This window comes from Galeopterus variegatus, unplaced genomic scaffold (assembly GCF_000696425.1).
Source record: "Galeopterus variegatus unplaced genomic scaffold, G_variegatus-3.0.2 Scaffold1187, whole genome shotgun sequence".
Lineage (NCBI taxonomy): Eukaryota > Metazoa > Chordata > Mammalia > Dermoptera > Cynocephalidae > Galeopterus > Galeopterus variegatus.
The window spans coordinates 379297-392210 of NW_007727298.1; the positions used below are offsets into that span (position 1 = coordinate 379297).

At 40.3% G+C, this 12914-nt stretch overlaps 1 protein-coding gene across 1 annotated transcript; it reads right to left on the reverse strand.

The window, feature by feature from the left end:
* Positions 1–4331: 4331 nt before the first annotated feature.
* MYF6 (myogenic factor 6 (herculin)) lies at positions 4332–6557 on the reverse strand. The gene is made up of 3 exons (XM_008575437.1): positions 5949–6557; positions 5210–5300; positions 4332–4962 (listed from the first exon to the last, which is right to left on the reverse strand). The coding sequence occupies exons 1-3, from the start codon at positions 6465–6467 to the stop codon at positions 4844–4846; spliced, it is 729 nt and encodes a 242-aa protein (XP_008573659.1). The 5' UTR covers positions 6468–6557; the 3' UTR covers positions 4332–4843.
* Positions 6558–12914: the final 6357 nt, after the last annotated feature.

The following is a 12914-nucleotide window of genomic DNA, read 5'->3' on the forward strand; positions in this document are numbered from 1 at the left end:
AAACAGGGAAGCATGGGAAAAGTTAAAAAATTGCTTTCTTTCAAAAAGATCTACTAGTTATCTATGTGCCCTCTTGGACTCAAAATCACACTAAATTGGCTTTTGCTCTTCACAGAATGAACGTATAATGTTTTCCACTATTTCTCCAATTCTTTACAGAGTTAATTTTTGACAGAGAAAACTCACATTTATTTTATATGTAAACAGTTTGTGAGAAATGATATTCCAACACTGTCTGCTAGGAAAGCTTCACGGTAGGCAGATGAAAACTCAGCCACACCTGGTGTTGTAAATGAAGAGCTACCAAGGTTCTGGTGAAGTAGATAGACAGTTTATTCACCTCTTTCCCTCATTTTACATTCTGAACAAAAATAAATGCATGTTTAATTTTATTAAAATGAAACTTACAAACAGGTTTTAATTGCAATGAATTTTAAGTAATCACCAAGTTTTTTTTTTTTTCCCTCCTAAGCAGAACCTATTTTAATTTAAGCATTATGGCAACAAACTAGTGTTGATGGACAGACCACACCAGCAAAATGATGCTCATGGCTTTCTTTCCTAGTAAATTTTAACCATCCTAAAAATCCTGCATTATTGAAAATTTTCCATGCTTCTCTTAGAGGGAGAGATGGAATATACATAGAAAGATAAATCCATTTCAATGCATTTCTGCCCCTACCTGCAGACAACTCTTGGATAAAGGAGTTGTTCTTGAGATTTTTGCTTATTATAGATGACTTCACAATATGCCAAACAACTTCAAACTGCTATTCGCTCTGGGAATGAGGCACACCTAAGTAAACACATTAGTACCTGCCAGAGCTGCTGGAAGAATTTGTGGAGAAGACAGCTGAGGAAGACATTGGCCTCTGCTTGAATTCGAAGACTCCCAGGAGAGATCAAAGCCCTAAGTAAGGACATTTAGCAGCCTTGAGAGTAGAGAAAGTAACTAGTTCTTACAGCATTATCTTTGTTCTAGCACATGGCACTGCCATTCCATCTCACAGACTGACTCTGAACTAGGCTTACAAAAAACTGCTTTTTTCAGAGTGAAACCTCTAGGACTGAGCATCATCTTTTATAAATTTAATTAACTTAAGGGAGTAACTGGAGGAGTCTGTGGGAGAAAAGTCCCAATGGTTTGGCTCTTGAAAATATCGTGATATTGCTAATTAACTAATGCATTGGATTAGGTGAGATATTTACAGTTTAAACTGAAATATTTTTTAAAAATCCAGGTACAGTGTTGTGGAAGAGGGATTTTGAAACAAAGGAATGGGATAAAATACTGCTAAAAGAAAAGCACTACTGGGTATATTCTTCTAACTTTAAGTCAAAAATATCTTAATAAGGGTAGAAACCACTTTTAGCACCCCTAGCTTTCTCTGCCAGTCTCAAGAGTAGTTGGGAACACTGAATTTTGGCATTCTCCCCACCCTCAAAATATATGAAAGAGTTTAGGAAACAAACAAACAAAAAATGAGTCCACCAGACATAAGTGGATTTCTAAAATGTTCATTCAGGCTCAGAATTCAATGATCCAAGTATGATAATTAAAGTTAATTTGAGAAAGCTGACATTTGACATTCCACATATAATTTCTACAGTAATATAACAAAGAAAGCCACTCATTACTTTATACTTGAAAATTTTATTCCTGTCTCTAGAAATAAGCTCAGATTCAATCCTAAATTTCTTATCTTTACCAAGTTATTATGTCTTGATTTTCTGCTTCCACAGTCCTGTTTGTTTTAGCTTTGGTCTTGGTAAAGATTATCATCATTAATATCAAACAAAAACATTTTAATTGCAAACACACCAAGGATTTCATTGGAAAGCCTAACATGTCAGCTACAGCAGTGGAGGTCACATGAAGTCTTTGGGAAATATTTGCTCTATTTAACGAAGAGACTTCTATAGGCAAACTTATTCCAAACAATTTCTCAAGTTACCCAGCTAAGACAGATAAAGAGGATTTGGTTTGCAAAGACCGAATAAAATCCATCAACAAGTAAAGTCCATGAATTGATAAAAAGCATTCTGCTGCTGAGCTGTTTATAACACGAATCTTATTATAAATCTATGTACATATAGTAAATGAGTTCGCCTGGTCAGTTATATTTTTTTAGTTGTGTAATGAATTTGATTTTTAAAACTATAGGTGTGTATACATACATTTTAGAGCAAATCTCTATTGATTCTCAGGGAAAAAATAATAGATATATAAGAAGCATGATTAATAAATGTACATACCACTCAGACATATTCACACATGTTCTGATTAGATAATTTGAAAAGCTTTACTTATTAAAATTACTGCTTTAATCTGGAGTTCGCTAGCTAGCAACTCTTAAGAAAGAGCTTTTGGAAAGCAATTGTCAAAGAGAGCCAAATTATCCTACAGATCATAAAATGTTTCTAATCAATTTCCCAAGACGTTTCCTTCAGGGTGCATGGTGGTTGAAGTGCAGGTTCGAATCCATTGATAATCACCTGGCTTTGAGTCTTGGATCCCAAGTATCCTATTCTCTAAAGTAGAGGTAGTAATAGTACCTCTCTCACTGGTTGTTGTAGGACTACCAGTTAATATGTAAATTGCTAAGAATGGCTCATTTATTAATATGTAAAATACTAAGAATGGCTCATTCATGTTGCTGCTGTTTTCATTGTTATTAATGCTCTCCACAGCTAGAGCCAGCAAGAGCTGAAGGAACTATTGCTTTTGATGGAAGCAAAGCCTCTTGATGATCAATTTAGATTTACTAACGAAAAAAATAAAGAGAGCTGACATCTAGTGTTTACTTTGTACCTTGTTTTGGCTAAACATTTTACCATGTGTTATCTCAGTGAATCTTCACAACCCCAGGAGTGAGGCATATTATTACTGTTCCCATTGTCTTACAAACGAGGAAACAGGACTAAGAATCAGTAGTGACTAGCCCAGGTCTACACAGGAGCAATCTGGATTCAATTTAGGTAGTCAGTCCCCATAGAGGCTCAGCAGTTTACATCCACTAACCCTCCCATTTGCTTCTCTCAAACCTTCAAAAGGGATTACAGGCCAATGTCAATTTTCTCTATGAACCTTTCTGCATATTAAAAGTATTTTAGTAGACACTCGAATTAGCCATATGATCAGAAAACAAACTTAACTATTACCCCCAGGAAGAGGCCTTCTTTTCTGAGATGAAAAAGGGGCAAGATACAACTTCATGCCTGCAGGGGGCGCTGACTATGGTGATAGTTGGAACTTGCGTGGTGCGCTCTAGAAAGGTCCGGCCCACGGAGGTTTAGGAAGCCAGGTTGGGACTGGGAAATGCTGGATTCGATTTGATTTTAACGTCTGTGAGCTGAAGACTAGCTGTAGGGAACAGACAGAAGTTAGGGGTCGGGGGACAGGGAGTGAAGGGGCCATTTACAGAATGTGAGAGAGTAGTAGGGGTTCAACAGAAATGGTTCACTTCTCTCTTCTCCTTCCTTCCCCACTGCGTTCCTTGGTGGTCGTTTCTTCCTGAGGTTACAGGATAAACAAACCTGGTACACGCTGTAAAATCCTCACGCTGAGGAGCTCCTGGGGCTTCCAGCCGCTCTGGGGCTTTGCTGTTTGGTCCAGCTAAGAGGTTTCATGTGTGTTGTTGTCTTTGGCCCTCAACCATTTAACCCTTTCCTCTCGAAGCAATCCTCCCTTCAAAGAAGCCTGCCTCACCTCGAGAGACAGATTGCCCCCTTCTTTTATCCTTCTATTTGAAAAATAAACCCAGGCCAAACAAGGTCCCATCTTGCTAGGGACCAGTCTAGTTCAAGAAAACTGGGAGGAGGCCAGAGATGTGACTCAGAGTCCAGTGCATCCCCTGAGCACTCCAGATCAACGCTTGAAGCTTCAAGAAGGGAGCCACTTGGAAAGGCAAAGAGGGAAAGTAATCTGGGCTAAATTAGTGAAGATCTTTTAGGGAAATAAGCAAAGAGTTTTCGTGTGGTAATTTCTTGCAACAAGATTTTACTAGATTGAAAATTCAATTGTAAATCTCACCCAGATCTCAGGTATAGGATGGTTAAAAAAAAAAATGCTGATAAAAGAAAAAGGACAGATTCCTTCTGGACACTCCACTTCCAATCACAAGTGTGAGGTCTGCATGAGATAGAAAAGCGCCTAATTTAATACAGACAAAGGAAAACAACCCATTTTCGTCCCTTTAAATCATCCTTAAAGGAAACACCCAAATAAATGGGCTTGTGTGATGTCTAAATTAAAATATGGCTCCTCTTTATTTTTGTACACATGCCGTCAAACATATTTTTCCAGTTGAATTAACTTAGGACAACCTTTGTTCATATATAAACTTATGTTTAATATTACGATACCAGGATCCTCACACATTTTATATACAATACGTCATTCCACATTTAAGATATATTTCTTGGGTTTACATAAAAAATGAAAGTACTTAGACTATTTACAAAAATATATTAAATACCACTATCAATAAATGCAACGATCCCACTTTGCTTTAGACAGGAATGAACTTCTTTTGAATATGGCACAAAAGGGTCACCGTAATAAAAGTTAATATATTACAAAACCAAACAAACAAAAACAAAATAAGGGTACTAGACCTAAGCCACTCGCGGTTCCAAAAAATGAAAGCCGAAAGCCGAAAGGCTTTTTCGTTTGAGCGTGCACAACAGTCTCCCAGAAGTTTATGAATCTATCCCCTTCCCTTTCGAAAGCTGCTGGGTCTGGGCTCCTACATATGAATGTACTGTGACTTAAAGGATTCGGCGAAGGAGGGTGGCTGGGATCTTCCCGCTGCGGGGAGCAGGACCCAGGCGCTGGCCGGAGTTACTTCTCCACCACCTCCTCCACGCAGGGGAGTTTGCGTTCCTCCGAGGAAATACTGTCCACGATGGAAGAAAGGCATCGAAGGCTACTCGAGGCCGACGAGTCAATGCTTGCTCCTCCTGAGCGCAGAAAACAAACACACACACACACAAAGTCACGGCACCCGAGGAAGGAAGAGCGAGGCAGCTCCGCGCCCCGCGCGAGGCCGTTTTGGCTGCGCGGGAGGACGGGGTCCCTGCGCGCAACGAGCGCCCTTCTCGCAGGTCGAGTCCCTGCTCCCGCTTCGAGCCCTTTGTGCCCGGAACCAGCACCCCAGCGCCCGCCCGGGATTCTCTGGCGCAGCCCACTGCCTTTCTTTTACTTTACCTTCCTTAGCAGTTATCACGAGCCCCCTGGAATGATCCGAAACACTTGGCCACTGGGAGCTGCAGGTGCGCAGGAAATCCGTACCCTCAAGCTAGAGGGAAAACCAAGGCAGCAGCAGATTAGGGGAGAAACGTCGGTTCCGGGGGGTGGGGGCGCCTTATGGGGGTGTCCTCCCTGCTTCCTCGGGCCCGGTACGTATTTCCTGCCTACTGCAGGCACCCGGGCTTCTTGGGTCACCGGGGGTTCAAGAGAGGGAGCGGGAGGGGCGGGCGAGAAAGGGGGAAGGGAAAAGAGACCAAGCAGCTGGAGGTTAAGGCCCTGAGGCAGGCTTTTAATCAGCCTTTGCATTCCCTGCCCCGGCAGCATCTGGGCTTACATTTTCCTGCTTGGGTCTGTAGCTGAACGGGTCCACCCCTAGCTCCTGCATTTTATCCTGCTGGTCCAGCACCCTCAAGCTAGAGGGAAAACCAAGGCAGCAGCAGATTAGGGGAGAAACGTCGGTTCTGGGGGGTGGGGGCGCCTTATGGGGGTGTCCTCCCTGCTTCCTCGGGCCCGGTACGTATTTCCTGCCTACTGCAGGCACCGGGCTTCTTGGGTCACCGGGGGTTCAAGAGAGGGAGCGGGAGGGGCGGGCGAGAAAGGGGGAAGGGAAAAGAGATCAAGCAGCTGGAGGTTAAGGCCCTGAGGCAGGCTTTTAATCAGCCTTTGCATTCCCTGCCCCGGCAGCATCTGGGCTTACATTTTCTTGCTTGGGTCTGTAGCTGAACGGGTCCACCCCTAGCTCCTGCATTTTATCCTGCTGGTCCAGTCGGTGCAGCAGGTCCTGCAGCCGCTCAATGTAGCTGATGGCGCTCCGCAGAATCTCCACCTTGGGCAGCCTTTGGTTGGGGTTGGCCACAGTCCGCCGCTTCAGTGCCTCGAAGGCCTCGTTGATTTTCTTTAGCCTCCTCCTTTCGCGCAGGGTGGCAGCTTTCCGCCGGTCGGTGGGGGCAGATTTTCTCTTGCAGGTTTTGCAAGCCCAGATCAGACACTGGCCGGGGCAGTGGGGAGGCTGCAGGCCCGGGGGCGCCAGGACATGTTCCTCTCCGCTGCTATCGCTCCCGGCTTCCGGGGGCATTTGGTCCTGGCAGGGGGACAGGGTACCATCACTCCCTGGATACAAAGGAGAGCCCTCTGCCACTTCCAACGGCTGCAGAGTAACATTTTCCCCATCCAAGTAGAAGAAATAGGAGCCAGTTTCAAAAAGGTCCATCATCATGTTCTCCTCCTTGGCCTCTGACTCGATCTAACTGGGTGATGGACTCAAAAACCCAGAGGAACCACCCAGATGGCATTTAATTAGTGCGGTGACATAAGACGACCCAGCTTTATATATAGTAGCTCCTGAAACTCAATCCAACTTTTAGCTGTCATGGAGCATCAGTCTCCCGATGTGATTACAGCTAGTGCTCTCTAGAACATCTAGTTTGAGAGAAAACTGAGAAGTGTCACCTCCCAGAGTGATGTGACAATCTATATGTAGAACAAGTTAAAGCAAAGTACACAGAGAGAATCACATAATTTAAACAAAGCATTGAACGCTTCCATTTTGGACAGTTTAGATGCTAACCTGCTTACAGAACAACTTCAAAACAACTGGGGATTAACACTGCCCCGTTCCCTTCCCCCTGGGCTCCTCTGAATTCTAAGTATAGACCCATGATGAAAGATTGCAAAAGCAATAGCCATTGCTCTAAAATAGCCTGGTTAATATTTGCAGAGTGGTTCAGCTCCTTTCTCTCCTGCCTGTCAAAAAAGATGTTATTCCTGTGATTAAAACCATTACAGTCCTCCAAAGGTTATATGTGACTTTCAGGCTTCAGCCTCAATAGAAGCAGGTAAATCTCTTTCCTCTCTTTTACTAAGGCTATATGCTGATTCGGGAGCTGAAGGGGGTGGCTGAAGGGTGCTCACAACCCATGTTACTGTATGAAATGAGTCTCTGGATCCTTCCATAGAGACCTTCCTTGGCTGTCCCTTTTTATTGGAGAAGGGCAGCTAAGATCTGAATTCTCTACCCTCCTGTGGTAAAGCAGTAGTACATATGAAGTAAAGGGTGGGATAGAAGATGGGGATGCAAAACATGTGATAACTCCTCCTGAAAAATAATTTTAGTGAAAGCAAGACTTATGCCATAGCTACTTGGTATTTTAGGGTTCACTGTGGCCCACTCCAAGGTGCCTCTGTTATAGCTCCTTATAGCTCCTGTTTTACATGCCGTGTGTTCATTGCTTTTCCATTTGCATTCTCGCTATCCATTGAATCCATATAAGCCGTTTGACAGGATTCGGTTGAGAAAGGTAGCAACAAAGTCACAAGCAAGGAAAGGCAATTTTTGATTGCAGCTTGCCCATGTACGGTTCGAGAGACAGTACAATCCAAAGGTGAAATGCAGGGGCACTAGATCCCAGAGAAGTCTCTTACGTCCTAGCTAGGGTGATTTCTATTTATCTGTCTGTGGCTAAGTACTAGGTCTTGATTTCTTCAAGAAATAGTGGTTGGCTTGTAGAGTATTACTGAAGATTTCATTTAATGATATCATGGATGTGAAGCATATAGTGTATAGCTGCTTGATCAACATTAGTTATCACTCATAGAAAAAGCTATGTAAGGGCTAAGACCAATTCTTATGAAGTAAGGCACTGCTGCTGGAGAGGTTTTTGCCCCTATCTCTTTTGTTATTGTTTTGTTTTCCTTTCTCTTCCTTTCCTTCCTTTCTTTTTCCCTCCTAGAGTTCTGGAAGAACTCCCTCTACCTATAAGTGGCCTTTGGGATGATAGTCAACCTTGGTTTTGGTACTTACAGTCAGTACCTGAAAATTAGATGAAAACATAAGGTTTTATTCTACCCCAAGCAGTGATGAGTGTAGTTATGTTCCCTATGACTTCATTTTTTAAATGAATAAAAATGGTTACCTAGTGTAATGATGAATATGCTAGTTATTCTGTTTTGATCATCACATGTTGTACACAAGTATTGACAGCTAACTCTGTACCCCACAAATATGTAACATCAACTATGTTTCAATGAAAACATAAACGAATAAAGACAATGCATGGAATCAACTGTCAGATAATTTGGGAACTAACTAAATTTTTGACTGAAATTACTTATTCCAGAAGATAATTCTTCACAGTCTCTACTGAGCCACAGACTTGGGATATTAAATTTTGACATTTTGGGTTGTTTTTATGTTTTTGTTATTGTGCAGCTGCATAATTCCTTTCCAAATTTGAGAACTATTCTTAGGTTTTGGGAAGGGTAGAAAGCACAGGGAAGAGTTATAAGAAGCCAATACTTCTTTTGTGATATTTTCTTCTATTTCTAACAATCCCCTGGTTGCCTAAGTCAGCAATTAAGACTGCAGATTGAAGGCTTCAACAACTCAGTGTATATGAGGGCCCTTCAAAAAGTTCATGGAAAGATTTGTATTATCTTTTAATTCTATTTTTTTCACAAACTTTTTGAAGTACCCTCATAATCTGCTAACTGTTATGGAAAATTAGCTTGTGCTTTTAACCACACTCTGTACTGTCTCTTATAAAATAGAATTTGAAAAGTTATTTTTTAACTAGTAGACTATAGCATTATTGCTCCAATCATTAAGATAACGATGACTAAAATTCATTTATTCAACAATTATTGGATACCTACTAAGTGCCAGATAGTTCCCTGGGTGCTAAGGATAAAGCATTAAAAAAGATCCTTCTTCTCATGGAGTTTGAACGTAGAGGGGTAAGTTAAATTGATAAAGAGACAAAAAAATGGGAGAAATAGCCTTGAAATTGGGATCTGGAATACAGTTCATTTTTGGCCTGTGAGGACTCAGTCAACCCTAATATCTCAAATCTTCAGATGTTTCATCCATAAAATTAGTATAATGACAAAAGATGTACGTACTCTCAAGCGTTCTTAGGGAAATAAAATTTTCTAAAATGTGAAATCACTTAAAAACGTAGCATACCTTATTAAAGTACTTTTATTATTGGAATTATTAGTTACAGAGAAAAATGAGATAAGAAATATCGCTACTGTGGAATTGTGAAGCTTGGGTAATAGAAGTAACATTTATAGGACTGCCATTCTTAGACTTGACTACTTTTAAGAGCTATTAGGTAGATGTTAGAGAGGCTACACATCATGAACCTGTTAAGGAACATGAAAGTTTGCTTTTTTCCCTTTCTATTTTCTTCATTCAAACGTTGCCACTGAAGAAAGAGCCAGTTTAGAAGTGTAGAAAGAGAAGATTCTAAAAAAAAAGTAGAGAAAGTTTTGGGGTGCTGATCCAGAGCAGCCCCCTAGACAGAGGGGGCTTTTTTGTGTAAAGTCAACCTTCACCTATTGAATTGTTGTTTTCGATTAAATTACAGAACCCCTTTCCTAACGTGCTCTAGAAATCAGGCCAGTAAAATTGGCATTACTATTCACCTTGGTTTAAACAGATTTTTCCCTTTTTTGTTGTTGTTTTGGGGGTTGAGGACAAAAGGTGGAAAGGAGAGAACAAGAAAATGCCAGCTTGGGAAATAACCATCCTTTATTAGATTATGTCAATGGGAAACTACGCACTGATTCTGAGTAACTAACCAGTGAACTCTTGGAACTCAAACTGTTTACAAAATGTGAGATGCCTGTAATTGCAATTACATTATTTCTCAGTACTTGGGAGACAGAGACTTTGACAAGCGGTCAAAACATGTTTATGTAAATTGAATTACTCCAAGATTTAAATAGTTCAAATGCATTTTTTAAAATTATGGGAAAAGTAAATGATAATAAGGGGATAATTATATTATCATTAATAAATCACTTCAAGACCCTAGAGTTCATTCATAATAAAATCTGAAAGAAGGTTAGTTACAGAATTGAAAGTTTTCACATAGTTTACCACCCTATTATTCTTACTTCATGCTTAATTATTCATAAGTGCATTTTCTTTTCATCATCTCAGAAAAAGCTTGAATGTGTCCAATTCTTCTTCTCTGTGGAAAAGAGTGGGAAGGGAAGGCTTATGGCTAGCTCAGCTAACAGTGGGTGTTAGTTATGAGCCTTTGGGAAAGTGGTGTGTGTGGTGGAAAGAGAACAGAGCTTTGGAAGCAAGACAGAAGCTAAGTTCTGGCCATTCTTAATTTTGTGTACCGAGCCTCAGTTTTATGAGAGATTAAATGGCACATACAACACATACATCACAGGCTTGTTGTTAGCAATAAATGAAAGAATATCTGTTGAGTCCATGATCTGGAATATGTACTCAACTAATATTAATTCTCTTCCTTCTTTTACTCAATTCATTAGGCTTCCGATTGAAATAGACATAGTGAATTCACAGAAAAACCTGGATTTGGTGAGAAAGATGTTTAAGACAAATTTGGGGATTTATTTGTGTTAATGGTGTAACAAAAGTGAAAATATTGAAACTAGTGACTCTAACCTAGTAATACTGTTTCATGTATTTTTGCCCTCAATTTCCAGTTTACTGGGGTACAAAGACACTAAAAGTCACACCAATGAATAACTGAATTAGGAACTTTGAAGAAAAGGAATGCAGTTCTAAAAAAGTATATAACAGTGAGGTGTCTGTCCTGCTCAGAAAGGTTGAGAAAGGGTGGCTTGAGGATAGAAATTCCTGAGATGTTGGGTTGGTATTTTTAGGGGACAAAGTTGAAGCTTTTTGGAAAACCTGTGTATTAGGATGGTGGTGACAGTAGGAGTAACCTCAAGGAAGGAACAGATAAAGAGATATTGATGCAAATGTTGTTAGAAACTGGTGATATCTTGGGGATTTAGCTATATTGCTACGTAGTTGGTTTCAAAGAAAGCAGTTACAGTCATAGCTGAGAAGGTAGAACTGAGGGCCAGACAGAAGATGATCATCCTTTTTTTTTTGTTTTTTTCCAGCTATGAGAAAACAGAGAGAAGAAGGAAGAGAGAGAAGGGAGAGGCGAGAAAGAGAATGAACACAACTCAGTCTAGCCCACAGAGAGAGAGGTCAACTAGCAGAGACAGCGAATGGCCCTAAAGAACAGAAGGTAAAGGAAGCGTTCACTGACTGAAAGGCAAAATTCAGAGGAGGCAGATTAGTGCTTTAAATTTGTGGCCACTGAGTAACATGAACCCGTTCACCTGTAATTTACCGAATCTGCAGACAGTTTGTGCCCAGAGATTCCCAAACACTGTGGTAAAAATAGTTTTGCACTTAGACTGACAGGACATTTGAGTCACTTCAGAGGACATGGGGGAGGGGCACCAACCAAGCAGAGAAAAGGAACAATATTAAAGGCGAATCGTCTGCAATCTCCAGATGGTGGCAGTGACAAGTTATGCATAGAAAGGGGGTTGGATCTGGATTAGGGAGGGCTTTGGTTGCCAGGCCTGCTGTGGAGCAGCCTTTTAAAAACATCCCCAAAGACATGAGTCTAGGACAAGCAGAGCAGGAGCCAGAGAGACTGCTCTTCAGTTCTTTCAAAAAATGCATATTTGTTCTTTTCTCTCACCCTGGATTCCCATTCAATTTGAGGGCAGGAACACGGGGTCCACACTGACCTGTGTTCAGTTCAGGAACTGGCTGCAAAATGGCACTTTAAGGAGGCTGCTGCTCATTTCTTATTTCCTAGGCATAATTTCTAGGGAAGGAGATGATAAAAGCTCTTCTACCTGAGAAACACTCCTTCCTTGGTACAAAATGATGAAGTCCTCCTCATAATTTGGTACCTCCCTTCTCCCCTTTTCATTCGGATTTCTGAATTTGAGAGTAAAGTTTGTGAAGCACTAGAATTCTTCCAGTTTAAGTATTACTTTCTGGTAAGTGACCAACTGGCTGAACACTGGTTTGCTTAGTAATGAACGGGTCCCCAGGAGGCCTGACTTTCAGCATAAAACTGGGAAAAACCCAGGCAAATCAGAATGAGTTGGTTACCCTATTTCCTAGAAAAACAGTACAGATGCTTACATATGTCTATATAAATAAGAACTATATACAGAGTGTAGTATATAAAGTAAACTTTAAAAAATATATAACTGTGCTTACAAGCATGAGATTTGATGTTAGGCCCAGCTCTGCCACTTGCTAATCATTAGACCTTGGGCAAGTTTATAACTTCTCTAAGTGTCGATGAACTAGTCTGTAAAATGGAAATAGCATTATTTTATAACGTTGTTTTAAAGATTAAAATGATGTCAATAAAACACAATGTACAGTGTCCAGCACATAGTAAACCCTCAATATAAATTAGTTTTATATTATTTAATCTGTGATTGAAGAAAAGAAAAAAAAATCCATCCACTTGTCACCCCAATAAATTAAACTTGTTGCTTTTTTGTTTGTTTTCTATATGAACAGAATTTTATGTAATATTATGTAGTGTTTACTTTATATTACATAATTTTAAAATATAATTACAATGTAATATTATGTACATATTGCCTTTTCCACTTAAAATATTACATAAACATTTTTTCATGATATTATATACAACTAATATTTAAAATGTCTAAGATATATGAAATGATATTTTTATCATATTTAAGTCTTTTAAAAATGAAATGAATCATGATATTCAGATGATACAAAATATAGCAGTGTCTGGTGTTACTAGCTTGCTGAGCTAAACAGATGTCTGGAGTGTAGAATAGTTGACCAAGTATTTTGTTACTGCCCTCCAACTGGCTG

Coding starts and splice junctions, on each gene's coding strand:
- MYF6 (XM_008575437.1), bottom strand. CDS start 6,467: ATGATGATGGACCTTTTTGAAACTGGCTCCTATTTCTTCTACTTGGAT. Junction 5,301..5,948: donor ACAGACCCAAGCAAGAAAAT/GTAAGCCCAGAT, acceptor TTTTCCCTCTAG/CTTGAGGGTACGGATTTCCT. Junction 4,963..5,209: donor CGTGATAACTGCTAAGGAAG/GTAAAGTAAAAG, acceptor TTCTGCGCTCAG/GAGGAGCAAGCATTGACTCG.